Source organism: Phyllobates terribilis, unplaced genomic scaffold, assembly GCF_046119375.1.
Source record: "Phyllobates terribilis strain yellow unplaced genomic scaffold, ASM4611937v1 Scaffold_47__1_contigs__length_9908305, whole genome shotgun sequence".
NCBI classification, from domain to species: domain Eukaryota; kingdom Metazoa; phylum Chordata; class Amphibia; order Anura; family Dendrobatidae; genus Phyllobates; species Phyllobates terribilis.
Genome location: NW_027362807.1, coordinates 7,465,453 through 7,492,325, shown reverse-complemented (window position 1 = coordinate 7,492,325; position 26,873 = coordinate 7,465,453). Strand labels below are relative to the sequence as shown.

General features: G+C 44.2%; 1 protein-coding gene across 1 annotated transcript; it reads left to right on the top strand.

The window, feature by feature from the left end:
• Positions 1 to 23: 23 nt before the first annotated feature.
• LOC141191601 (uncharacterized) lies at positions 24 to 9,248 on the top strand (the record flags this gene model as incomplete). Its single annotated transcript, XM_073661531.1, has 3 exons — positions 24 to 134; positions 333 to 423; positions 7,492 to 9,248. Coding segments are annotated over 3 exons (1,656 nt in total), but the record flags the coding sequence as incomplete, so codon positions are not given.
• Positions 9,249 to 26,873: the final 17,625 nt, after the last annotated feature.

Below are 26,873 nucleotides of genomic sequence, written 5' to 3'. Positions count from 1 at the left end.
AAGAATGAATTTAGTGACTGTATGTGTTTCCTTTATATCTATCCAGTAAGAGGACAACACCAGAGAGATGTCCCCATCCTCTCCTTTCACTTGACTGTAAACAAGAAGTTCCCAATGTTCCTCGGGATCATCAGGTAGATGGAGAAAAGGTGTCATGAGATCTCCACCATGATGTGTAGACGGCTGTGAAGGTCTTGTGTTCAGTGTTGTTTTATCCACCAGTATTTTGTGTTTTATACTTGTGTAATGAGAACGGTGGAGATGGCAGGATTAGAGCTGATCATAGATGAGACTTCTCCATCTGTCTGTGACTTTCACAATATTTGTTTCAGGGTGAAGATCTGACCCATATTAATACTACAGATACATATGTGAGGGGTGATGAGCGGTGTAAAGAGGAGATTCCTACATATGACTACCCAGGTGAGTAGTAACCACTAAATGCAGAGAAGTCACAGATTCTTCAGTCACTGACTGTGCAAAACCTACAAAAGACAAAAAATATATCTCATACCCTACCATTATTATATATAAATGTAAAGCCAAGTTGCATATGAAATATAGGGTACTTAGTGAACTATTTTTGATCAAAAAAAGTATACAAGCCGTCCCACCAGCGACAAGGTGACCCTAAATTGGGACGGTCCTACACTGTCTATATTAAAAACCTTACTGTATATCAAAGTTGAAGTAATGCATATAAAAGGGTAGACAAATAGAACCGGGTCCCAATATCAGACCACCTAAGCCCGTGGTAAGCTACATATATACTAACCAGCTCAACAAGGGGGATGCCACACCCCTAATTTGCACAGAATGCAAACAAGACAAAAAACCAAGCAATGTGAACTGAGGTCTAAGATGGTACACATGCAAGAAATAGGAGCATGTTCACACTAGCAAAAAGATGCAAAACCTACAAAAGACAAAAAATATATCTCATACCCTACCATTATTTTATATAAATGTAAAGCAACGTTGCATATGAAATATAGGGTACTTAGTGAACTATTTTTGATCAAAAAAAGTATACAAGCCGTCCCACCAGCGACAAGGATGGCTTGTATACTTTTTTTGATCAAAAATAGTTCACTAAGTACCCTATATTTCATATGCAACTTTGCTTTACATTTATACATAATGATGGTAGGGTATGAGATATATTTTTTGTCTTTTGTAGGTTTTGCATCTTTTTGCTAGTGTAAACATGCTCTTATTTCTTGCATGTGTACCATCTTAGACCTCAGTTCACATTGCTTGGTTTTTAGTCACTGACTGTGGCTGCTTTATCGGTGGTGTAGTCCAGCCGTATCACAATTGTGCGATCAACATTTTGCCTCTTGATCACATTTTCCTCCACCCAAAACTAGGCAAATGCCATTAGAGATTGAAAGCCCTTTTCTATAGAACTTAAAGCCTTCCTAGATCCCTGATATCTTATTGGATGAATCTCCCTTCTCTCCCTTCTGTGCTGCTGAATGTGCTCATATGGTCCCTACAAGACCAGGTCCAGTCTTTCTGGCCAAACTTCACCTTTATGATCGACAGCATTTAATGTGCAGTGAGGGCCAAGTGTGAATTTGTCAGTAACAACAGAGTTTCCCTTTATCCTGGTTTCATGGATTCACTTTGCGTCATAGCTTTGTTTTCAATCCTAAATTATTCAGATTACTGCACAATCTCTCCTGACATGGGGGCGCTAATACTTTCTCTACTCTTCTGGTCAGGAGTCATAGTTGCTCCAATGGTCCACCATAAATTAGTGCAACTCCAGTTTAGTGTTAGAGTTCTCCCCTCATACATACGTTGTTCATGGGGATGTAACATTTTTTTTAATCTATGTCTTTTTTTACAGGTTCATTCTATGTTAGTTTGATTGTGATGGGATCGGCCTGCCTCACTTATGTGAGTCTGTAACTCCTGGTAGTCTTTAAAAAAAGTCACCATTGCCTCTTCCAAATGCCCGAGATCTATATTTAAGACACCTCAGCTCAGCACTATTATAAAAAGTTCTCTTTTAAATGTCTAATATTTCCACTTGAAACTCATCTGACAATAAATATTGTCCCTTACGATAGTTTAAATTCCCAAGAGCCACCGAGCCACCGAGCCCCATACTCTAATTACCCCAGAGAGGTTTCTTCAGTAGTTACTCATTTTTTACTGATGAAGACTGTTCAGTAAACCGTTAGAAATAAAAGTCCACACCCTGTTTAACACATTTATTTAACTGGTTCCCGACCGCCCACTGTAGATAAACGTCGGCGCTTGCTGGGCTCTGTGCAGCGCCGACGTTTAAAAACGGTGGGTGGTCTCGCAGCGCTCAGGACCCCCAGGGTCCTGCAAGCGCTGCGATTCTGGTGCAGAGCGTTAGCTCTGACAGGGAACATCATCGGGACCTGATTAGATCAGGTCCCAGTGATGTTAACCCTTAGCTGTCTTCTATATGCTGCGATCTATAGTGATCGCGGCATATAGGAGACAGCAGGAGGAGAGGGGGTCGTCAACTTACCTCTCCGAAGACCTCCGAGTCCTTCCAGGACCTGGGGTTGCTATGGCAGCTGGAGGTCACATGACCGCCTCCAGCTCTGCCATATATGGTGTCCTGTCTGGCTCAGCTGCAGCTGTAGCCAGACAGAAGACTCTGACTGAAACAGTCAGGGAAGATCTCATGTAATGTAATACATGTCTATTACATTACATGAGATCAGTGATCAGAAAAATAAAAATTAATATCCCATACAGGGACTAAGAAAAAATGTAAAAAAAAGTAAAAAAAAAGTTTTTAAACTATTTAAAAAAAAAATCACAAAATAAATAAAAATAAATAAATAAAATATTAAACCAATAAATCCGTATATTTTTACAAAACCAAAAAAAGTACACATATTTTGTATCGCCGCATCCGAAACAACCCGAGCTACAAAACTGTCACACTAATTAACTCCTTCTGTGCACACCGTAATAAAAATAAATAAAAAACGGAGCAAAAAAAATGCTTTTTCATCATATCGCCAAACAAAAAGTGGAAAAAAATGCGATCAAAAAACAAAATAGAAATAAAAATGGTACCACTGAAAAGGTCATCTTGTTACGCAAAAAAAAAGCCGCCATACAGCTCCATCAGCCGAAAAATAAAAAAGTTATAGCGCTCAGAATAAAGCAATGCAAAAAAATATTTTTTTCTATAAAATTGTTTTATTGTGTAAAAGCGCCAAAACATAAAAAAAAATACAGTAAGTGTAGTATCGCTGTAAACGTACTGACCCGAAGAATAATGCTGCCTGATCACTTTTACCACACGTAGAATGGAATAAAAAAAAAACTCAAAAAACAATTCCTGAATTGTTTGTTTTTGTTAATTTTACCTCCCAAAAACGGAATAGAAAGCGATCAAAAAATGTCACGTACCCAAAAATGGTACCAATAAAAATGTCAACTCGTCCCGCAAAAAACAAGCCATCACATGACTCTGTCGGTCGAAATATGGAAAAATTATAGCTCTCAAAATATGGTGATGCAAAAACTAGATTTTGCAAAAAAAGCGTCTTTTAGTGTGTGACAGCTGTCAGTCATAAAAACCCGATATAAATCTGGTATCTCTGTAATCGCACCGACCCAAAGAATAAAGTAATCTAATCAGTTATATCACACTAGGAACGGCGTAAAAACTAAATAAAACCAATTCTTCACCTCTTACTGATTTGTTTATTATGTCTCCAAAGATCGCAGTAAGGCTCTGCTCACATTTATCCTGCGCTCTGCACTGAGCGCTTACACCAGAGTTTCCGTGTAAATCTCTGAAATACATGATTCAGCCGGAACCCATGACGGAAGATTCCCTGTAATGAGGCAGATATAGGCCACTGTGGATGCCGTCTAGCCTGGGATCCCACGGTGTCATTTGTTTTAGGCGTGCATAAAAGTGCGGTTGGCCACAGTTTTGTGCACTTCTGAAAAAAAGGACACCGCTAAACAGAGACCAGAGGGTGTCCAGAGTAACTCTGCTGCCTCATTACAGTGAATGGATCCCGCAGGGGTTTCATCTGAATTACATCACTTGGAAAATTAGATGGAAACCCCGATGTAAGTGCCCAGCCTAGATCGCCGGATAAATGTTACATAAAATGTTCCCAATAAAAGCTTCAACTCAGTCCTCAAAAAAAGGTAGTCCCCACTCAGGTCCGTCATCTGTTAAAAATATAAGGGACTTCCAAGTTACTGGTAGCAGAAAGGCTCTGGAAAAGCAAAATGACCCTTGCCCCCCAAAAGAAATTCAGAAAATTTTGTGCTCCCAAATCCAAATGCCTATTCTACAATAATTTGTTCTCCAATTGTCAAATAGCACTCCGTCCCCACCAGATCTCACCGTATGGCTAAGCGGTACGATACAGCCACATATGGGGTATTGCCACTTTTAGAAGAAATTGTGTGACACATTTCGGCACCATTTTTACCCATTGCCCTGTGTGAAAATGTAAAATCTGAGGGTAAAACATTTTTTTGTGGTAAAAATATAATTATGCTTTTTTCACTGCCCAATGGTATAAATTTAAAAATTAAAAAATACTCACTACTTCCCTAGGTGAATTCCTTGAGAGGTGTAGTTTACAAAATGGGGTCACTTGTGGGGGTTCCTGCTGTTTTGGCATGTCAGCGACTCTTCAAATGTGACATGGTGTCTGCTGCCTATCCCAGCCAACATAGCGCTCCTTTCTCTTCCGAACCCGGCCGTACACCAAAGCAGTGGTTTTCCCCACATATGAGGTATCAGCGTACTTAGGAGAAATTGTACAACAAATATCATGCTGCAATTTATCCTGTTACCCTTATGATAATGCAAAATTAGGGAATGAAAAACATTTTTTATGGGAAAAATGTGAAAATTTTATTTTTACGGCTCAATATTATAAACTTCTGTGAAGCAGTTGGGGATGCAAGGTGCTCACCACACATCTAGATAAGTTCCCTAAGGGGTCTAGTTTCCAAAATGGTGGCACTTGTGGGGGGTTTCCACTGTTTAGGCACATTAGGGGCTCCCCAAATGTGACATGGCGTCCGCTAATTATTCAAACAAATTTTACATTCAAAAAGTCAAATGGCGCTCCTTCCCTTTCAAACCCTGCCATGTGCCCAAACAGTAATTTACCTCCACATATGGGATATCGGCGTGTTCAGGAGAAATTGCACAACAAATTTCATGGTGCAATTTATCCTGTTACCCTTATGATAATACAAAATTAGGGAATGAAAAACATTTTTTGTGGGAAAAATGTGAAAATTTTATTTTTACGGCTCAATATTATAAACTTCTGTGAAGCAGCTGGGGGTGCAAGGTGCTCACCACACATCTAGATAAGTTCCCTAAGGGGTCTAGTTTCCAAAATGGTGGCACTTGTGGGGGGTTTCCACTGTTTAGGCACATTAGGGGCTCCCCAAATGTGACATGGCGTCCGCTAATTATTCAAACAAATTTTACATTCAAAAAGTCAAATGGCGCTCCTTCCCTTTCAAACCCTGCCATGTGCCCAAACAGTAATTTACCTCCACATATGGGATATCGGCGTGTTCAGGAGAAATTGCACAACAAATTTCATGGTGCAATTTATCCTGTTACCCTTATGATAATACAAAATTAGGGAATGAAAAACATTTTTTGTGGGAAAAATGTGAAAATTTTATTTTTACGGCTCAATATTATAAACTTCTGTGAAGCAGCTGGGGGTGCAAGGTGCTCACCACACATCTAGATAAGTTCCCTAAGGGGTCTAGTTTCCAAAATGGTGGCACTTGTGGGGGGTTTCCACTGTTTAGGCACATTAGGGGCTCCCCAAATGTGACATGGCGTCCGCTAATTATTCAGACAAATTTTACATTCAAAAAGTCTAATGGCGCTCCTTCCCTTCCGAACCCTGCAGTGCGCCCAAACAGTGGTTTTCCCTCACATATGGGGTATCAGCACGCTCAAGAGAAATTGCACAAAAAAATTTGGGGTCCATTTTTTCCTGTTACCCCTGTGAAAATAAAAAAAATGGGTCTAAAGTAACATTTTTGTGAAAAAAGTTAAATGTTAATTTTTTTCTTCCACATTCCAAAAATTCCTGTGAAGCACCTGAAGGGTTAATAAAGTTCTTGAATGTGGTTTTGAGCACCTTGAGGGGTGCAGTTTTTAGAATGGTGTCACTTTTGGGTATTTTCTGTCATAAAGACCCCTTAAAGTGACTTCAAATATGATGTGGTCCCTAAAAAAATGTTTTTGTAAATTTTGTTGGAAAAATGAGAAATCGCTGGTCAACTTTTAACCCTTATTATTCCCTAACAAAAAAAAATTTTGGTTCCAAAATTGTGCTGATGTAAAGTAGACATGTGGGAAATGTTATTTATTAACTATTTTGTGTGACATATCTCTCTGATTTAAGGGCATGAAAATTCAAAGTTTGAAAATTGCAAAATTTTCTAAATTTTCGCCAAATTTCCGATTTTTTCACAAATAAACGCAAGTTATATCGAAGAAATTTTACCAGTATCATGAAGTACAATATGTCATGAAAAAACAATCTCAGAATCAGGGGAATACATTGAAGCGTTCCAGAGTAATTACCTCATAAAGTGACAGTGGTCAGAATTGAAAAAATTGGCCCAGTCACGAAGGCAAAAACAGGCTCTGGCGCGAAGTGGTTAAAAATAAAAAAGTCAGTTATAGTCACCTAACACCTAATCCATTGAAGCCAATGTGCCCTGTAAAAAATAAATAAATAAATAAATCTAATTTATACTCACCTGAGTCTGAATCAGTAGTTCAATAATCAGTTGATGTTTTTTTCCTGATAATTCCACTGTCTGATTTTTTGTTTACCCCAGTAGAAAATACAACCGGCGTTATAATCTGATTTGTCTCGTGAAAACGTATTTTTCTTTCTCTGTTTTATTTCCGTCTATGTAGGGACCAATTTCTTAATTTGTAACTTGATTATTTGTGATTCTAATGCAAAGTTCTATTTTTACTTTTTCCAACTCAGGAGATACTTCATTAGATTCTTTTTCATTCTGCGTAAGGATTAAATGTATGAGATTTTTTGTGTAGTCTTAAGTGTATTTTTTCCAAAGTTATTACAAAGTTCTTATCTTTGTGGAATTGAGACATCTCTTTGAAGGCTCATTCACATTCTTGATGAGATGATGGACCTGAGTGGGGACTTATTTTTTGTGAGATGTGTAGAAGTTTTTATTGGTATTATTTCACCTACATAACATTGTTTGGTGGCTTTTTATTCCATATTTGGGAGGCGGAATAAGCAAAGAGTTGAACACTACGCTCTACTGATCCATCCTATGAGGTTTTCTATTAGACTGTGAACTGTCATTGTCTTGGTGAATAATTTAATATTTTTACATAACTTACCATCTGTACTGACAGTTTAAGTAGAAATGTTCAAAAATAAAAATATCATGGATATTTTATTCAAAAATAATATTTGGTTTTATTCTTAGCAGATGACTCTACCAGGAGATCAGAGGGACAGCAGACATCTTCAATTTTTAAATCAGATGATCTTGAGATCCCACAAGATAGAATTGAAGTGAATGACATTACTCCAGATATACCATCATCCCTTCACAGCAAAGATCTTTCATCTGATCATTTAAAACAGGTCCTGTCTTCTGATGCATTACCGACTAATAAGGAAAAGCAAAGTAAAAAAATAAGCATTAAAAAACAAATTGCTCCTCCTGATCTTGTTAGTCACCAGAAAACTCACGCAGGGGAGAAGCCATTTTCATGTTCAGAATGTGGGAAATGTTTTACAGAGAAATCAAGTCTTAGCAAACATCAGAAAACTCACACAGATGAGAAGCCCTTTTCCTGTTCAGAATGTGGGAAATATTTTAGACAGAAATGTCATCTTGCTATACACCAAATAACTCACACTGGGGAGAAGCCATTTTCCTGTTCAGAATGTGGGAAATGTTTTAACCAGAAATGGATTCTTGTTAATCACCAGAGAATTCACACAGGGGACAAGCCGTTTTCATGTTCAGAATGTGGGAAATATTATAACCAGAAATCAGACCTTGTTAATCATCAGAGAATTCACACAGGGGAGAAGCCTTTTTCATGTTCAGAATGTGGGAAATGTTTTAACCACAAATCAGTTCTTCTTAAGCACCAGAGAACCCACACAGGAGAGAAGCCTTTTTCATGTTCAGAATGTGGGAAATGTTTTGACCAGAAATCACAGCTCATTGCACATGAGAGAACTCACAAAGGGGAGAAGCCTTTCTCATGTTCAGAATGTGGGAAATGTTTTAAACATAAATCAGATCGTGTTAATCACCAGAGAACTCACACAGGGGAGAAGCCTTTTTTATGTTCAGAATGTGGGAAATGTTTTAACTGCAAATCAGTTCTTGTTAATCACCAGAGAACCCACAGAGGGGAGAAGCCTTTTTCTTGTTTAGAATGTGGGAAATGTTTTGTAGAGAAATCACATCTTAATACACACCATAGAACTCATACAGGGGTGAAGCCTTTTTCATGTTCAGAATGTGAGAAATGTTTTAAGTACAAATCAGTTCTTGTTAATCACCAGAGAACCCACACAGGGGAGAAGCCTTTTTCCTGTTCAGAATGTGAGAAAGGTTTTATACAGAAATCACAACTTATTGCACATCACAGAACTCACACAGGGGAGAAGCCTTTTTCATGTTCAGATTGTGGAAAATGTTTTAACCAGAAATCAGATTTTGCTAAGCACCAGAGAATCCACACAGGGGAGAAGCCTTTTTCATGTTCAGAATGTGGAAAATGTTTTAACCAGAAATCAGATCTTGTTAGTCACCAGAGAACTCACACAGGGGAGAAGCCATTTTCATGTTCGGATTGTGGGAAATGTTTTGTACAGAAATCACACCTTATTAGACACCAGAGACTTCACACACGGTAGAAGCCTTTTTCCTGTTCAGAATGTGAAAAATGTTTTTTTTTAATCAATAAACTTTATTAAACACCAAATAACATAGTTTACATCAGAATAATTATTTTAAATGTCGTCATACAGTACATGTACAGGAATAATACCTATATAAACCAATTGTTCATTCAATGTCATTCAAATAACAACCATATAGTTCTCCCCCTTCCCAACCCAGAATGAACATCCACCCTCCCCACCATGTGCATTTCAGTAAAACCATACCCATACTCATGTTAACGGATACTGGAAGCCTGTGCTAGCATTTCTTCTGTGGTGTTGCGATCAGTGGAAGAGGGTTGCATTGACAATCCAACACAATGAGAAGCACTTTGAACACATTTTATAAGTGGTCATAAACTTGTAAAAAACCTCATGAAAGAATAAAGTTACGTTAAAACCAAGCACACCATTGTTTTTCTTATGAAATTCTCAATAAGTTTGATGTGTCATATGACCCTCTTACCATTGAATAAAATAAAGTTGGATGCAAAATGGCCGACTTCAAAATGGCCGCCACGGTCACCACAGATCTGGAAAAGTTTTCCCCCTCCCATATACTAATGTGCCACAAACAGGAGGTTGATGTCACCAACCATTCCCATTTAATTTAGGTGTATCCATATAAATGGCCCACCCGGTAGAAAGATTAGAGATGGCTTCCTCAGCCCATATTGCTTGTCTTAGTTGCAAGTATTTAAGGAATTCAGATTCATGCAAATTAAACTCCTGTTTCAGCTGTTTGAACTACTTGAGATGGTCATCCGAGTATAGCTTATGCACATATTTCAATCTCCGATTCTCCAAATCCCTCCAATCTCTGCAACTCCTCTAGATTAAAGTTATTCCAGATAGGCATGTACTTTGTGCAGTCTGTCATTTTAGTCTTTTATATGTCCACCAATTATTATGGACCAGTGACTGGGTGGGGTATATAATCGGGCTATCTACAAATTTGTGTGATTCCAGTATCTCCAGTAAATTTTTCCCACCCTCCCAAGTATTTTAATACAATTGATTCTGCTCCCTGGGCCAACTTCAGTGTCCAGCCTCGGAAGTGCTGAAATTGGGAAGCTAAGTAGTAGCCCTATATATGAGGCAAAGCTACTACCCCTCCTCCCCCTGATTTTTTTGGTAATTGCAATTTTTCCAGTTTTATTCTAGGGGTCCATCTTTTCCACACAAAGTCTCTAAAGCTGTTGTCCAGAAAGGTGAGTTATGTACAACGTATAGAATGCATGGCATTAAGCACATGTTAATGAGGTTTACTCTACCCAAGGCTGACACAGGTAGCTTTTCCCATATACACTCGTTGTTCCTCATTTTAATAACCAGTGGACTTAGATTTAAAGGAATAAACTTCTGTGGTTTATTAGTAATGTAAATCCCCAGATACTTAAATTTCTGAACTACTGGAATATTGGACAAACTCTCCCATATAGCAGAATTCCCCAATCCCTTTTTCTCCATCTCCCAATCCATAATGCTGGGGTAAGTTTATCTCTACAGAGACCCCTGTACAGGAATATTAGGGCTCCAGCGACATCACATCTATTATACAGAGAATAGCGCTATCTCCATAGCTCTGTACACAAGGACATAGAGATCAGACAAGGTCCTCATATTCAGCCAGCTTCTATTTTACTCCAACCCTCTTTATAAGAACAAGATCAGAGTCTCATTATACCGAGCAGAGAAGCTCCAGGGACAAAGACCCCGTCTGGTCCTAACACGCTGGGGTTCCGGAGTAGCCAGCCACGGGGCCCGGATTCTCTCATTTGTGGCCCCAGCGTTTCTTGTAGAATAAATCCGTTTCTCATCCAGTCCTGTAGTAATGACTTTGTTATCAGGTTTTGTAGGAGGGTTCGTCTGACTCCATCTTATGTCATCAATATCTGTGCGAGAAACAAGAGACGTCCGAGCGCAGTTTTACCAAGTGTCCAGAGTCAGTTCTTCTACAGTCTGATAAAGAGCCGCGGTGTCTCTGACCGAACCAGGGAGTATACAGCTGGATACAGCGTACACCCGCGGCTCCACTCCATACACAACGTACACACACGGCTCCATATGTACGCCGCTCCGTACACCTCGTACACACACGGCTCCGCTCCGTACACCTCGTACACGCGCGGCTCCGCTCCGTACACCTGGTACACACGCGGCTCTGCTCCGTACACCTCGTACACGCGCGGCTCTGCTCCGTACACCTCGTACACGCGCCGCTCTGCTCCGTACACCTCGTACACGCGCGGCTCTGCTCCGTACACCTTGTACACGCGCGGCTCTGCTCCGTACACCTCGTAAACGCGCGGCTCTGCTCCGTACACCTCGTACACGCGCGGCTCTGCTCCGTACACCTCGTACACACGCGGCTCTGCTCCGTACACCTCGTACACGCGCCGCTCTGCTCCGTACACCTCGTACATGCGCGGCTCTGCTCCGTACACCTCGTACACACGCGGCTCCGCTCTTTGCGCCTCGTACACACGCAACTCCGCTCCGTACATCTCGTACACACGCGGCTCCGCTCCGTACACCTCGTACACACGCGGCTCTGCTCCGCACGCCTCGTACACACACGGCTCTGCTCCGTACACCTCGTACACACGCGGCTCCGCTCCATACACCTCGTACACACGCGGCTCCGCTCCATACACCTCGTACACACGCGGCTTCGCTCCGTACACCTCGTACACACGCGGCTCTGCTCCGCACGCCTCGTACACACACGGCTCTGCTCCGTACACACACGGCTCTGCTCCGTACACCTCGTACACGTGCGGCTCTGGTCCGTACACCTCGTACACGCGCGGCTCCGCTCCGTACACCTGGTACATACGCGGCTCTGCTCCGTACACCTGGTACACACGCGGCTCTGCTCCGTACACCTCGTACACGCGCGGCTCTGCTCCGTACACCTTGTACACGCGCGGCTCTGCTCCGTACACCTCGTAAACGCGCGGCTCTGCTCCGTACACCTCGTACACGCGCGGCTCTGCTCCGTACACCTCGTACACACGCGGCTCTGCTCCGTACACCTCGTACACGCGCCGCTCTGCTCCGTACACCTCGTACACGCGCGGCTCTGCTCCGTACACCTCGTACACACGCGGCTCCGCTCCTTGCGCCTCGTACACACGCAACTCCGCTCCGTACATCTCGTACACACGCGGCTCCGCTCCGTACACCTCGTACACACGCGGCTCTGCTCCGCACGCCTCGTACACACACGGCTCTGCTCCGTACACCTCGTACACACGCGGCTCCGCTCCATACACCTCGTACACACGCGGCTCCGCTCCATACACCTCGTACACACGCGGCTTCGCTCCGTACACCTCGTACACACGCGGCTCTGCTCCGCACGCCTCGTACACACACGGCTCTGCTCCGTACACACACGGCTCTGCTCCGTACACCTCGTACACGTGCGGCTCTGGTCCGTACACCTCGTACACGCGCGGCTCCGCTCCGTACACCTGGTACATACGCGGCTCTGCTCCGTACACCTCGTACACGCGCGGCTCTGCTCCGTACACCTCGTACACGCGCCGCTCTGCTCCATACACCTCGTACACGCGCGGCTCTGCTCCGTACACCTTGTACACACACGGCTCTGCTCCGCACGCCTCGTACACACACGGCTCTGCTCCGTACACCTCGTACACACGCGGCTCCGCTCCATACACCTCGTACACACGCGGCTCCGCTCCGTACACCTCGTACACACGCGGCTCCGCTCCATACACCTCGTACACACGCGGCTCCGCTCCGTACACCTCGTACACACGCGGCTCCGCTCCATACACCTCGTACACACGCGGCTCCGCTCCATACAGCTCGTACACACGCGGCTCCGCTCCATACACCTCGTACACACGCGGCTCCGCTCCGTACACCTCGTACACACGCGGCTCCGCTCCGCACGCCTCGTACACACACGGCTCTGCTCCGTACACACACGGCTCCGCTCCGTACACCTCGTACACACACGGCTCCGCTCCGTACACCTCGTACACACACGGCTCCGCTCCATACACCTCGTACACACACGGCTCTGCTCCGCACGCCTCGTACACACACGGCTCTGCTCCGTACACCTCGTACACACGCGGCTCCGCTCCATACACCTCGTACACACGCGGCTCCGCTCCATACACCTCGTACACACGCGGCTCCGCTCCGTACACCTCGTACACACGCGGCTCCGCTCCATACACCTCGTACACACGCGGCTCCGCTCCATACAGCTCGTACACACGCGGCTCCGCTCCATACACCTCGTACACACGCGGCTCCGCTCCGTACACCTCGTACACACGCGGCTCCGCTCCGCACGCCTCGTACACACACGGCTCTGCTCCGTACACACACGGCTCTGCTCCGTACACCTCGTACACGTGCGGCTCTGCTCCGTACACCTCGTACACGCGCGGCTCCGCTCCGTACACCTCGTACACACACGGCTCTGCTCCATACACCTCGTACACACGCGGCTCTGCTACATCCACACTGTAAACCCCTCCTGACCCCACACATAAACTTCAGCTCCTCCAGCACCATGACAACCAGCACAGCAGAGTCCTGCATCCACTGAGGCCCCTGATCATGTGACCCCTGACTCCTCCCCTCCTGTGACCTCATCACAGCTCCTGTGCGCACAGAGCAGCCATATATGTGGTGGCGGCTCTGGAGGTGGAGGTATGTGGAGACCCCATTACTGGGCGCAGGGGGCATTAACCCCTTCAGCACCGAGGCTCTTTTGGGGTCTTGTGTTGCCCCTTTATAAGAATCATAAGGTTTTTGTTCTGTTTCCTGTAATAGATACATACGACCCAACTATGGAGACAGGAAGGGAGGAAACGTATTGTTCTCATAGTACAGGACCCCTTTACTGGCCCCACAGTGTAATGCCCCATTATGCCCCTTATGCAGGATGTATGATGCCCCCACACAGTGTAATGCCCCCATTATGCCCCTTATGCAGGATGTATGATGCCCCCACACAGTGTAATGCCCCCATTATGCCCCTTATACAGGATGTATGATGCCCCACACAGTGTAATGCCCCCATTATGCCCCTTATGCAGGATGTATGATGCCCCCACACAGTGTAATGCCCCTTATGCAGGATGCATGATGCCCCCACATAGTGTAATGCCCCCATTATGCCCCTTATACAGTATGTATGATGCCCCCACACAGTGTTATGCCCCCATTATGCCCTTTATGCAGTATGTATGATGCCCCCACGCAGTGTAATGCCCCATTATGCCCCTTATACAGTATGTATGATGCCCCCACACAGTGTAATGCCCCCATTATGCCCCTTATGCAGTATGTATGATGCCTCCACACAGTGTAATGCCCCCATTATGCCCCTTATGCAGGATGTATGATCCCCCCACACAGAGTAATGCCCCCATTATGCCCCTTATGCAGGATGTATGATGCCCCCACACAGTGTAATGCCCCCATTATGCCCCTTATGCAGGATGTATGATGCCCCCACACAGTGTAATGCCCCCATTATGCCCCTTATGTAGTATGTATGATGCCCCACACAGTGTAATGCCCCCATTATGCCCCTTATGCAGGATGTATGATCCCCCCACACAGTGTAATGCCCCCATTATGCCCCTTATGCCGTATGTATGATCGCCCACACAGTGTAATGCCCCCATTACGCCCCTTATACAGTATGTATGATCGCCCACACACAGTGTAATGTCCCCATTATGCCCCTTATGCAGGATGTATGATGCCCCCACACAGTGTAATGTCCCCATTATACCCCTTATACAGTATGTATGATGCCCCCACACAGTGTAATGCCCCCATTATACCCCTTATACAGTATGTATGATGCCCCCACACAGTGTAATGCCCCCATTATGCCCCTCATGCAGGATGTATGATGCCCCACACAGTGTAATGCCCCCATTATGCCCCTTATGCTGTATGTATGATGCCCCCACACAGTGTAATGCCCCCATTATGCCCCTTATGCAGTATGTATGATGCCCCCACACAGTGTAATGCCCCCATTATGCCCCTTATGCAGTATGTATGATGCCCCCACACAGTGTAATGCCCCCATTATGCCCCTTATGCTGTATGTATGATGTCCCCACACAGTGTAATGCCCCCATTATGCCTCTTATGCTGTATGTATGATGCCCCCACACAGTGTAATGCCCCCATTTTGCCCCTTAGGCAGTATGTATGATGCCCCCACACAGTGTAATGTCCCCATTATGCCCGCTTATGCAGTATTTATGATGCCCCCCACACAGTGTAATGCCCCCATTATGCCCCTTATGCAGTATGTATGATGCCCCCACACAGTGTAATGCCCCCATTATGCCCCTTATGCATGATGTATGATGCCCCTACACAGTGTAATGCCCCCATTATGCCCTTTAGGCAGTATTTATGATGCTCCCCACATAGTGTCATGTTCCCATAGTACCGCCTTAGGTTTTACAGTTGGAATAATCCCTCTGGAAAATGGTTTTCCCTTTGCCTGATCCCCTACATGTATACCCTCGAGCATGTATACATGCATGTAGGGGAGCAGGCCTTACTAGATATTGAGGCTTGGTACAGTAATATACCGCATGAGGATGGTATCAGAGGAGTAAGACATTTCTTGAAATCAAGGTCAATAGAGTGTAGCAGACATAATGGCTTCATGGAGGATCTTCTAAAATTCGCTATTACTCATAACTTCTTTCTTTTTGACAAGAAGTACTTCCACCCGCTCAGGGGTACTGCGATGGGGAGCCCCTGTGCACCCTCACATGCTAAAATTTTCCTGAGCTGGTCAGAGGAAACCACAATATTCAGGGATGATCATAAGTGGTGGCATTCATATATTGGGGTATGGTACAAATATATTGACAACATTTTTATCATCTGGTCAGGAACGAATGAACAATCTTTTGAATTTGTCAGGTAACTCAACATCAATAGAGTGGGCCGGAGATTTACATCAGAGTTTAATTATTACCAGTTGCCTTTCCTGGATGTTTCTCAAGAAAGTACGAGATGGGACTCTAGGGACACTCATCTACCATAAACCTTCAAGCACTAATAAACTATTGAAGTGGGATAGCCTCCACCCCATCCCCATAAAAAGAGGAATACCCAAGGGCCAATTTTTACAGTTGAGAGGGTACTGCTCTAATGTCACAGATTTTAATATACAGGCAATAGACCTGAACATCAGATTCAGGGAAAAAGGGAACTTATGCTATATTTTGGATTCCACATCATCGTTTGCAGAAAAATGGAAGAGACAGACACTCCTCCATACCTAACCAAGAGACCAAGAAGAAGATTGAACAACACGAGTAAGAAAAACTTACGACAATCAGAGTGACTGTATCTTTCATATCCTCAGAAAGCACTGGGATATACTGTGGCTGACCCGGACCTGAGGGTCCTGTGGGATCTACTCCCACAATAACTTTCAGAAAGGGTCAGTCAGTTAGGGACCATTTAGTGCATAGTTTCTGTCAGGGAAATATTGAGAAAGTATTAACAATTTCTCTCTGTCCCTGAAACCCCTCTTCATCCCTCCCTTATCCACCATTTGTCACCATAGGAGAGCTGACACTCCACGCAGCTGTCGGTATTAAAATAACAGTACAAGAAGCTCAGTAGCCTATTCTACTTAAAATACAAATGCATCTCCTCTTAGCACAGACCTGGGATAGATTGACACCTTCCAGCATAGGGGCAGAGATGGAAGGAAAGAGGAAATGGCTGGTTTAGGCTCAAAAGGGGTTTAACAAAGACTGCAGGATCTTCAGAGTCGAAACGAATTATGAAATAACTAAAGTTTCATAATTCTGAAAATTAAGGGACCCATATCTTTAGTGACGGGGTCAGCTAGGGAATGATATGGATATTTTCCTGTCTCTGTAGGTCCCTCTGGGGGGCTGTGGCGCAAAAGTCCCAAAATAACAGATCGCAGCTATACCGTGTGAGGTCTCTGGAGAAAATCATAACGGAAAAAATTGTATCACTTTCAGGCCTCTACGATCAACCCACGATAAGTTATCACAAAAATCGGATATCTAATAAAGATATAAAGGCTGGAGACCAGCCCCCGTGATGTCATCCCAGGGGTATGTGGGCAGGTCTTTCCCTTCAGCAGCATAAAAGAATCTGCTGAGGTTGGAGTAGTATTCATTGCGGGAGTATATATTTATTATAGCAACGGATCCTGTTGAGCATCTCCCCTCCACCTATATTGAATCATCTCAGCGATCATTATAGTAAGTCTTCTTTAATCCTGTTTATTTTGTGTAACTGCTTATGTATTGTATTGTCCTCTTTTCTAAAATCTTGTATATTTTTCATAACACTGCCTCCCTTTGGATTAAATATAAAATTTAATAACTAAATGGAGAATGAGCCTGCACCACCTTCTAAATGCATAATGACTGCACCTGAATCTGAATGGCAAATACACATCGTATAAACTTGCAGTGCCATTTTTAAAATGCAGAAACAATAGTCCAATAGAGAGGAGATGGTAAAAAGCTGCACTCACCGCTTATGTAAAAATAAGAGTCCTTTATTTCATATTCTGATAAAATTAATGGAAAATCTTGTATATTTTTCATAACACTGCCTCCCTTTTGGATTAAAAATAAAATTTAATAGTTCTGTTTCTTTTGTGCTGTAATTGTTCCCTTCCACGAAGCCATCCGCTACCAGAACGCAGGCGTCCGCCCAGGCCTGTATTATATTTCAAATCTGGACGGTGGTGGCAGCGAATAATATTAATTGGGCCATCATGAAGCTGTCAGTGACCGTACGGGGGCACATAAACATATTCAATGCATTGGAATCCGGAGGTGTGATGCCATATGCTCACTGGTCGCTTGACTATACCTACGTAGTGGGTAGTCGGGATCGTGTGCTTGCCACTCCCTGACGAAATCCAGACAGAATGATGGCAACGGTAAGATATTGTGTGATCTCCCCGGTGTCATCGCTGCGGAACCCTGACAAATTGGTGGCAAGCGGTGGGATATTACAGAACATCAGTTGCTGGATTGATCCATCATTCCTGTCACTTAAAACTTACACGGTTCTTGCGAGAATACTGTGCAGATTTTTAAGAAATCAGAGTCAGTGTTTTAATATTTTTGTTTATTTGGGACATTACTGTACGTATAGCAGTTGCATCCCCTCCCCTTCTCTTGTTTTTCTGTCCTATCTTTTATTTAGCAATGATGGCCACATGTGAAGAGCCCTGGTATCACCAGCAGTCAAAGGACACTCTCACTGCTCTCTGTGAGCTGAGACAGATTGACCCCACGGGCAAGATCAGGCACCAAATGATTGCTGAACTGTTGCAAGGTGCTGCAGAGCCCGTCCGACAGCAGAGCTCGGATGATGGGGCGGCCAGCCAATGCTCGGATGGTGCTGCTGCAGGGGTCCCACCTGTGATTGCCAGCCAGACCCGCAGCCAGGATAGTGTGGACCCCCACCTGCAGATGGCCTTGGAGCTGCTCGGGGCAGACGATCGTGATGGACAACTGCAGCTGATCCTGAAATTCCACGAGCGAGCAGAGCAACGGGCCCAAGCTGACCGAGAGGTTGCTGAGCGCTAGGCCTAAGCTGACCGAGAGGCTGCTGAGTGACAGGCCGAGGCTGAGAGAGCTGAGCGACAGGCCCAAACTGATCAAGAATCTGCTGAGTGAATGTGGTAAGATGAGCAGCGGTACCAGCTGGAGTTAGCCCGAATCTAGCTGCCAAAATCCATCGCATCGGGCAATGAGCCCAGCAACACCAACTGCTTTAAACCCCATCCGGAGCATTTTCCTGTAATGGAAAAGGACGGGGACTTGGACACATTTTCCGAGGATTTGATAAAGCCTGCAGACAGTACCAGCTGCCTGAAGCCCAGTGGGCCAGGTATTTAACCCAAGGGCACCGAGGAACAGCTCTGGAGGTGCTTGCTTCTCTCCCTCGAGAACAAGATGGAGACTGAGGCCGTCAAGCAGGCCGGGATAAAAAAGTACCAGCTGACTCCGGAGATTTACCTGAAAAAGTTCAAAGCCTTCCAACTTGGACTACATGACAGCTACAGTGACATGGTGGATGGGCTCAGGACCAACTTTGAGCAGTGGGTCCAAGGACTGTCAGTTACCACCTTTGAGGACCTGAAGGATCTGATGGTGAAGGACCAGTTTCTTCATCTTTGCCCAGTGGAAGTTTGACCGTTTCTGCTTGACCGGGAGCCAAAGAAGGCTGCCAAAGCAGCCCAGATCACAGATGCCTATAAGGTCAACCGCACCCCAGAGGTGTGGAGGTCAGCCGCCTCCAGCTGGAAAGGGGGTAAGCCCACAACCACCCCCAGTGTTCCAGCCAGCTGGCCCTCTGCGTGTTCTGCCCCATCTTCCAGCACCTGACATGCATTTGACTCCCTTAAGTGTTATGTTTGTGACCAAACGGGTCACACAAGCATTGTCTGCCCGGAGAGGCATAAGATGAACACCACACCTGAGGCCTCAGGACCTACTGCAGCCATTCTTTTTGTGTGTGGGGCGGTTGGCAGGGTCCGGGAAAACTTACAGCCCATTACTGTAGGCAACACCGTTACTGTTGGCCTTAAGAACACTGGCACAGAATGTACCCTCATCCGCCAAGTTCGTGTTATCAGAGGAACTCATTCCTGGGAAGACCCTGACTGTCACTGGGTTTGGGGGTGTTTGCTGTCCCATACTGATGACCCGAGTTTTTCTGGACTGGGTGCAGGGAGGGGGTTAAGAGAAGTGGGGGTGTTGGAGATTCTCCCCACTAATGTGCTATTGGGAACTGATCTGGGACGTTTGGTTGCCCGATACATCCCTGACCACTCTCCCAGATCTGATATGTCATGTAATACCACTGTCAATAATGTCAATGTCAAGCATAATAAAAATGTATGTTGTGTTAAAGGGAATTCAGCCACCTCATCCTGCGGGGTGACGCTGCTGAGGAGCCCCTAAATTGAGCCAGCATAAGTGCTATGGGCAAAGGGAGCAGACATGGACACCAGGAAGCAGGTTGTCCCATGCGGATGACCAGTGTCACGCCATATAGTGACATGGTCAATGGTAGCTGCCCCATGACTAGCACAGCTCCAGACGTGATGAGCAGGGATGGGGAGAAATATTGGGATCATAGGGAAAGTGATTCCGTGCTGCTGACCAGTATCACGACGGACTGTGACATGGCCAGTCGTAGCTCCCCCCTAGTGAGCACGTCTCCCAAGGTAAAAATTGTGGCAGGAAGGGTAGGCCTCAAAACCAGGCAAGGTAAAAGAAAGATGTGTCCCCCTGTCTGTCAGGAGTATGGGAGAAAGGTACCTATAGCCTGTTAGAGGTGTGGGGAAAATGTACCCCGAACCGGTCAGGGTGATCAGAAAGCTGGATCTCCATTCGGTCAGAGTGAGGGGCAAGTTGGGTCAACGGCTTGTCGGATCAGCCGGAAAGGTGGGCCAGGAGATGGGCTTAAAGGAGCGATCTGTAAATCGGCCTCTACGCCACCTCAAAGAGGGGGAGATGTCATAGAAATATTGATAAAGTATTAACAATTTCTCTCTGTCCTTGAAACCCCTCTTCACCCCTCCCTTATCCACCATTTGCCACCAGAGGAGAGCTAACAATCCACATAGCTGTCAGTATGCAAATAACAGTACAAGAAGCTCAATAGCCTGTTCAACTAAACATACGAATGCATCTCCTCTTAGCACAGACCTAGGATAGATTGACACCTTCCAGCATAGGGGCAGAGATGGAAGGAAAGAAAAAATGTCTCGTTTAGGCTCAAAAGGGGTTTAACAAAGACTGCAGAATCTTCAGAACCAAAGCGAAATATGGAATAACTAAAGTTCCATAATTCTAATAATGATGGGACTCATATTTTTAGTGACAGGGTCAGCTAGGGAACGATATGGATATTTTCCTGTCGCTGTAGGCCTCTCTGGGGGGCTGTGGCGCAAAAGTCCCAAAATAAATGTGGTCTCTGAAGAAAGGTAAAATCATAACGGAAAAAATGGTATCACTTTCGTGCCTCTACGATCAACCCACAAAAAGTTATCACAAAAAACAGATATCTAATAAAGATATGAAGGCTGGAGACCAACCCCCGTGATGTCAGCCCAGGGGTTGTTTGGGCAGGTCTCTCCCTTCAGCATAAAAGAATCTGCTGAGGTTGGAGTAGTATTCATTGTGGGAGTATATATTTATTATAGCAACGGATCCTGCTCGATAACAGTCAAATCAAGCGGAGTGTCTCCCCTCCACCTATATTGAATCATCTCAGCGATCATTATAGTAAGTCTTCTTTAATCCTGTTTTATTTTGTGTAACTGCTTATGTATGGTATTGTCCACTTTTGTAAAATCTTGTATATTTTTCATAATACTGCCTCCCTTTTGGATTAAATATAAAATGTAATAATTCTGTTTCTTTTTTGCTGTAATTGTTCCCTCCCCCGAAGCCATACGCTACCAGAACACAGGCGTCCGCCCAAGCCTGTATTATATTTCAAATCTGGACGGCGGTGGCACCAAATTATATTAACCCCTTTTAAGCCTGGGGCATATTAGTACGCCCCAGGCCATCACCCCCGGTCCAGTGAGGGCTCCGACGGTGAGCCTATATTGAACAGAGCAAATGTCAGCTGATTCTTAGAGCCCATCGGTGACCCCGTCACATGATCGCGGGTCACTGATGGGTGGGCATGACAACCCTGGGTCTGCAGCAGACCCCAGTAGTTGTCATGTAATGATCACTATGAGCGCCACCTAGTGGTCGGTGCTCATAGCACAGGAGCATTTCTGCTACATAGAGGTGATTTGCTCATCACCTCTATGTAGCAGAGGCGATCGGACAGTTGCTGCTTCTAGTCTCCTATGGAGACTATGGAAGCAAGCAAAAAGTGTAAAAAAAAATGTTTTTAAAAATATTAAAAATAAAAAAAATATAAAAGTTTAAATCGCCCCCCTTTCGCCCCAATCAAAATAAAATAATAATAACAAAAACCCACATACACATATTTGGTATCGCTGCGTTCAGAATCGCCCGATCTATCAATATAAAAAAAGAATTGATCCGAACGGTAAACGGCGTAACGAGAAAAAGATTCTAAACGCCAGAATTACGTTTTTTGGTCGCTGCAACATTGCAATAAAATGCAATAACGGGCGATCAAAACATCCGATCTACTCCAAAATGGTATCAATAAAAATGTCAGCTCGGCGCGCAAAGAATAAACCCTCACCTGGCCCCAGATCCAGAAAAATGGAGACGCTACGGGTCTCGGAAAATGGCACCTTTTTTAGCAAACTTTGGAATTTTTTTTCACCACTTAAATAAACAAGAACCTATACATGTTTTGTATCTACGAACTGGAAAATAAGAATGGCAGGTCCGTTTTAGCATTCAATGAACGTAAAAAAAACAAAACATCTGTGGTATTGCACTTTTTTTGCAATTTCACCGCACTTGGATTTTTTTCCTGTTTTACCGTACCCGATATGGTAAAACCAGTAATGCCGTTCGAAAGTACAACTCATCCCGCAAAAAATAAGCCCTCACACGACCATATTGACCAAAAAATAAAAACGCTATGGCTCTGGGAACAAGGGGAGCAAAAAACAAAACTGCAAAAACGGAAAATCCCAGGTTCCTTAAGGGGTTAATTGGGCTATCCTGAAGCTGACAGTGACCATACGGGGGCATAGACACACATTCCATGCGTTGGAATCTGGAGGTGTGACGCCATACACTCACTGGTCGCTTGCCGATACTTATGTAGTGGGTAGTCGGAATCATGTGCTCACCACTCCCTGACGAAATCCGGACAGAGTGACGGCAACGGTGAGATATTGTGTGATCTCTCCGGTGTCGTCACTGCGGAACCCTGACAATTCCTATAAAAAACCTGCACCCAAAGGGACTTGGCTACATAGAGGAATCTGTGGTTTCTTTAGATTTGGAGAACATTGTCCATTTAATTGGATGAGACCATGTAAATGTTTCTTGAGTTCCTCCATAGTTAAAATCTTTTTCCAGTGGGATTATTCCAACTGTAAATCCTCAGGACTAGTATATGTGGTCACACCTGCCCCTAGATTATGTAGGCAAGATCAAGAGGGAGTCTAGGAGAAGGGTGGGGGGCATTTGGGCAGTATACGCCATGGTTAGGACACCCCATTAGCGAGACACATGAACAGTGCACATTGAGATCAAACTGGAGACATCTCCTTTTGTATCATTGAGATGGTTAAACCCAATGTGAGCGGAGTGGATCACAATAGATATATCCTCAAAAAAGAAAGTGAGTGGATTGTTAGACTGGATTCACTGGCCCCTAAGGGACTCAATGAGCAAATTTCTTATGCCTGTTTTGTGTGAATACAACCCCATTCTGGATTATATTTTTGGATTGTATACTCTACCCATTGCTAGTCAGTTCCCTGTGAATGGGGTTCACATATTATTGTACTTCATCGAGATATCTGAGCTTCTATATCAGAATTATTACTTATCAATTATTCCACTTATACTATTTTGTACTTAACAAGTGTGGTGATCCTTGTGTATCTCTAATTGTGCAATGGAGGTCAAATTTGACCATTTAGGAATATACTGTGGGCCATCATCCCATATCTTATGTAGTGATAAAGCATATCTACATGCCTATTGCATGATGGGAGGATGTGCAATACTTGTTTTTAGTCTCCCATGACGCTGATCTCAGAGATAGAAAAATCCTATGTTGGTGGAATGCAATCCAATATCATATGCGCTCCGGCGTGGAACGCATGCTTCCGGACATGCGCATTCATAGATAGGAGACTGTGATGCACTCCGGCATGGAACGCACATGTCCGGGCACATTTGTGCTTTCTTCCCGCCCGTCTCCGTTGTTTTGTGCTGGATTTTGGGGACTACTTGAGAATTTATTTTTGTTCTGTCTGTCTTTAGTTGATCCCACTGATGCATCAGATAAGTCCTCATAGAATTATAATTAGAGGAACCCATGGACACATTAGGATTTGTGAAGCTGACCTCCGCTCTCCTCTATTTCCTTAGAATTTATTGTGTGACTTGTATTTCAGAACAGTAGCTCTTGGTTTGTTTCATTTCCATGTGTAAATTGAATTTGACTCGTAGTCTTTGATATCTCTTTCAAACTTAGTTTTTTGATGTCTGAGATCCGTCCTCCAGACTTTGTAAATTCTTTTGCATATTTTGTTTGAGTTTTGCATCCAAAAAGGCTTCTACACTGGGCGGAAAACTTTCACTGAGTTTTTTTCAAGAAACAAATATCAAATGCAATGTGACTTGGTTATCCTTGGTTAGGGTTTTTTTTAATTTAGATTGTGATCCCCAATTGGGACAACGAGGATAATGTATGTAAAGCGTTGCGGAATATGTTGGCGCTATATAAAAATAAAGAATATATTATATATATATATATATATATATATATATATATATATATATATATATATATATATATATATATATATATATATATATATATATATATATATAATTACAGTGGTGGCCAAAAGTATTGGCACCCCTGCAATTCTGTCAGATAATACTCAGTTTCTTCCTGAAAATGATTACAATCACAAATTCTTTGGTATTATTATCTTCATTTAATTTGCTTGCAAGGAAAAAACACAAAAGAGAATGAAGCAAAAATCAAATCATGGATCATTTCACACAAAACTCCAAAAATGGGCCAGACAAAAGTATTGACACCCTTAGCCTAATACTTGGTTGCACAACCTTTAGCCATAATAACTGCGAACAACCGCTTCCGGTAACTATCAATGAGTTTCTTACAATGCTCTGCTGGAATTGTAGACCATTCTTCTTTGGCAAACTGCTCCAGGTCCCTGATATTTGAAGGGTGCCTTCTCCAAACTGCCATTTTGAGATCTCTCCACAGGTGTTCTATGGGATTCAGGTCTGGACTTATTGCTGGCCACCTTAGAAGTCTCCAGTGCTTTCTCTCAAACCATTTTATAGTGCTTTTGGAAGTGTGTTTTGGGTCATTGTCCTGCTGGAAGACCCATGACCTCTGAGGGAGACCCACCTTTCTCACACTGGGCCCTACATTATGCTGCAAAATTTGTTGGTAGTCTTCAGACTTCATAATGCCATGCACATGGTCAAGCAGTCCAGTGCCAGAGGCAGCAAAGCAACCCCAAAACATCAGGGAACCTCCGCCATGTCTTACTGTAGGGACCGTGTTCTTTTCTTTGAATGCCTCTTTTTTTTATCCTGTACACTCTATGTTGATGCTTTTCCCAAAAATCTCTACTTTTGTCTCACCTGACCAGAGAACATTCTTCCACAACGTTTTAGGCTTTCTCAGGTAAGTTTTGGCAAACTCCAGCCTGCCTTTTTTATGTCTTTGGGTAAGAAGTGGGGTCTTCCTGGGTATCCTACCATACAGTCCCTTTTCATTCAGACGCAGATGAGTATCCTACCATACAGTCCCTTTTCATTCAGACGCAGACGGATAGTACGGGTTGACACTGTTGTACCCTCGGACTGCAGGGCAGCTTGTGTTATGATCTGCTACTAGCACTAAGGAAAGACAGTAGATCTGTCCCTACAATAGAACTAAGCTAGATCCCTACGATGTAACGGGGAACCTGATCCTGCGATCAGACCCGCTAAAGTCCTCAGCTAGTCTGAACGAAGACCTATAGATGTGAGGGAGGGATCCCTACAAGAACTAGGGACTGGGAGAAAGATGGACACCTCCTAGCAGAAATTGTAGCAGTAAAAAGACAAACAAACAACATAGAACATAGAGGTCCAAAGACCTAGCTAAACTGACTGAGAAAGGTTACAAAGCACCTGGCTAGCTTAAGAGTAGAAATTACAATGAAGTCCAGCATGGCCAGAAGGGCGGAGCTGGATTAAATAGGCAAAAAAGGTCATGTGATCAGCAAGATAGAAAAAACCTAACAGGAGAGTTCTAACAGTACCCCCTCTTCTAAGAGGATCCTCCGGATCCCCTAGGCCCAGGCTTATCAGGAAACCTCTTGTGAAACGCTCTGACAAGTCTGGAAGCAGAAACATCATCCGCCCTCACCCATGAGTTATCTTCGGGACCGAAACCCTTTCACGCGACGAGATACTGCAAACTCCCTCTATACTGTCTAGAATTTAGGATGCAGGAAATTTCATATTCCCCATCCTCCACCACCGGAGGAACAGTGGCAGTGGCTTCTTTGTCTGATACATCAGCTTTTTTCAATAGAGAAACATGAAACACCGGATTAATCTTCCAGGAGGTGGGAACCTCCAACCTAACAGCAGATTGATTAACTACCTGAAGCACCTTAAAGGGCCCTACAAACTTGGGACCCAATTTTTTAGAAGGAATCCTCAACCGCAGAGTCTTAGAGGACAACCTAACCATGTCACCAATAGCAAACAAAACCTCTTGCCGTTTCCTATCAAAGTACCTCTTAGATTTTTTGTTAGCCTCCTGAAGATTACCACGCACATCTGTCCAAACTCTCTCCAAATCACCGGAAAAACTCTCCTCCTCAGGCACAGCCGATACCAATTTGGAGAATGACCCAAAAGACGGATGTATCCCAGAACAACAACAAAAAAGGCGAACACCCAGCAGAAGAGGATGTATGGTTGTTAAGAGCAAATTCAGCAAGTGGCAGAAACTCAGACCACCCCTCTTGATTGTCTGCCACAAAACAACGCAAGAACTGCTCAACATCCTGGTTCTTCCTTTCTGTCTGGCCATTAGACTCAGGATGATATCCAGATGAAAATGACAAATGAACTCCCAACCTGTCACAAAAGGCACGCCAAAAATGAGCCACGAACTGAGGTC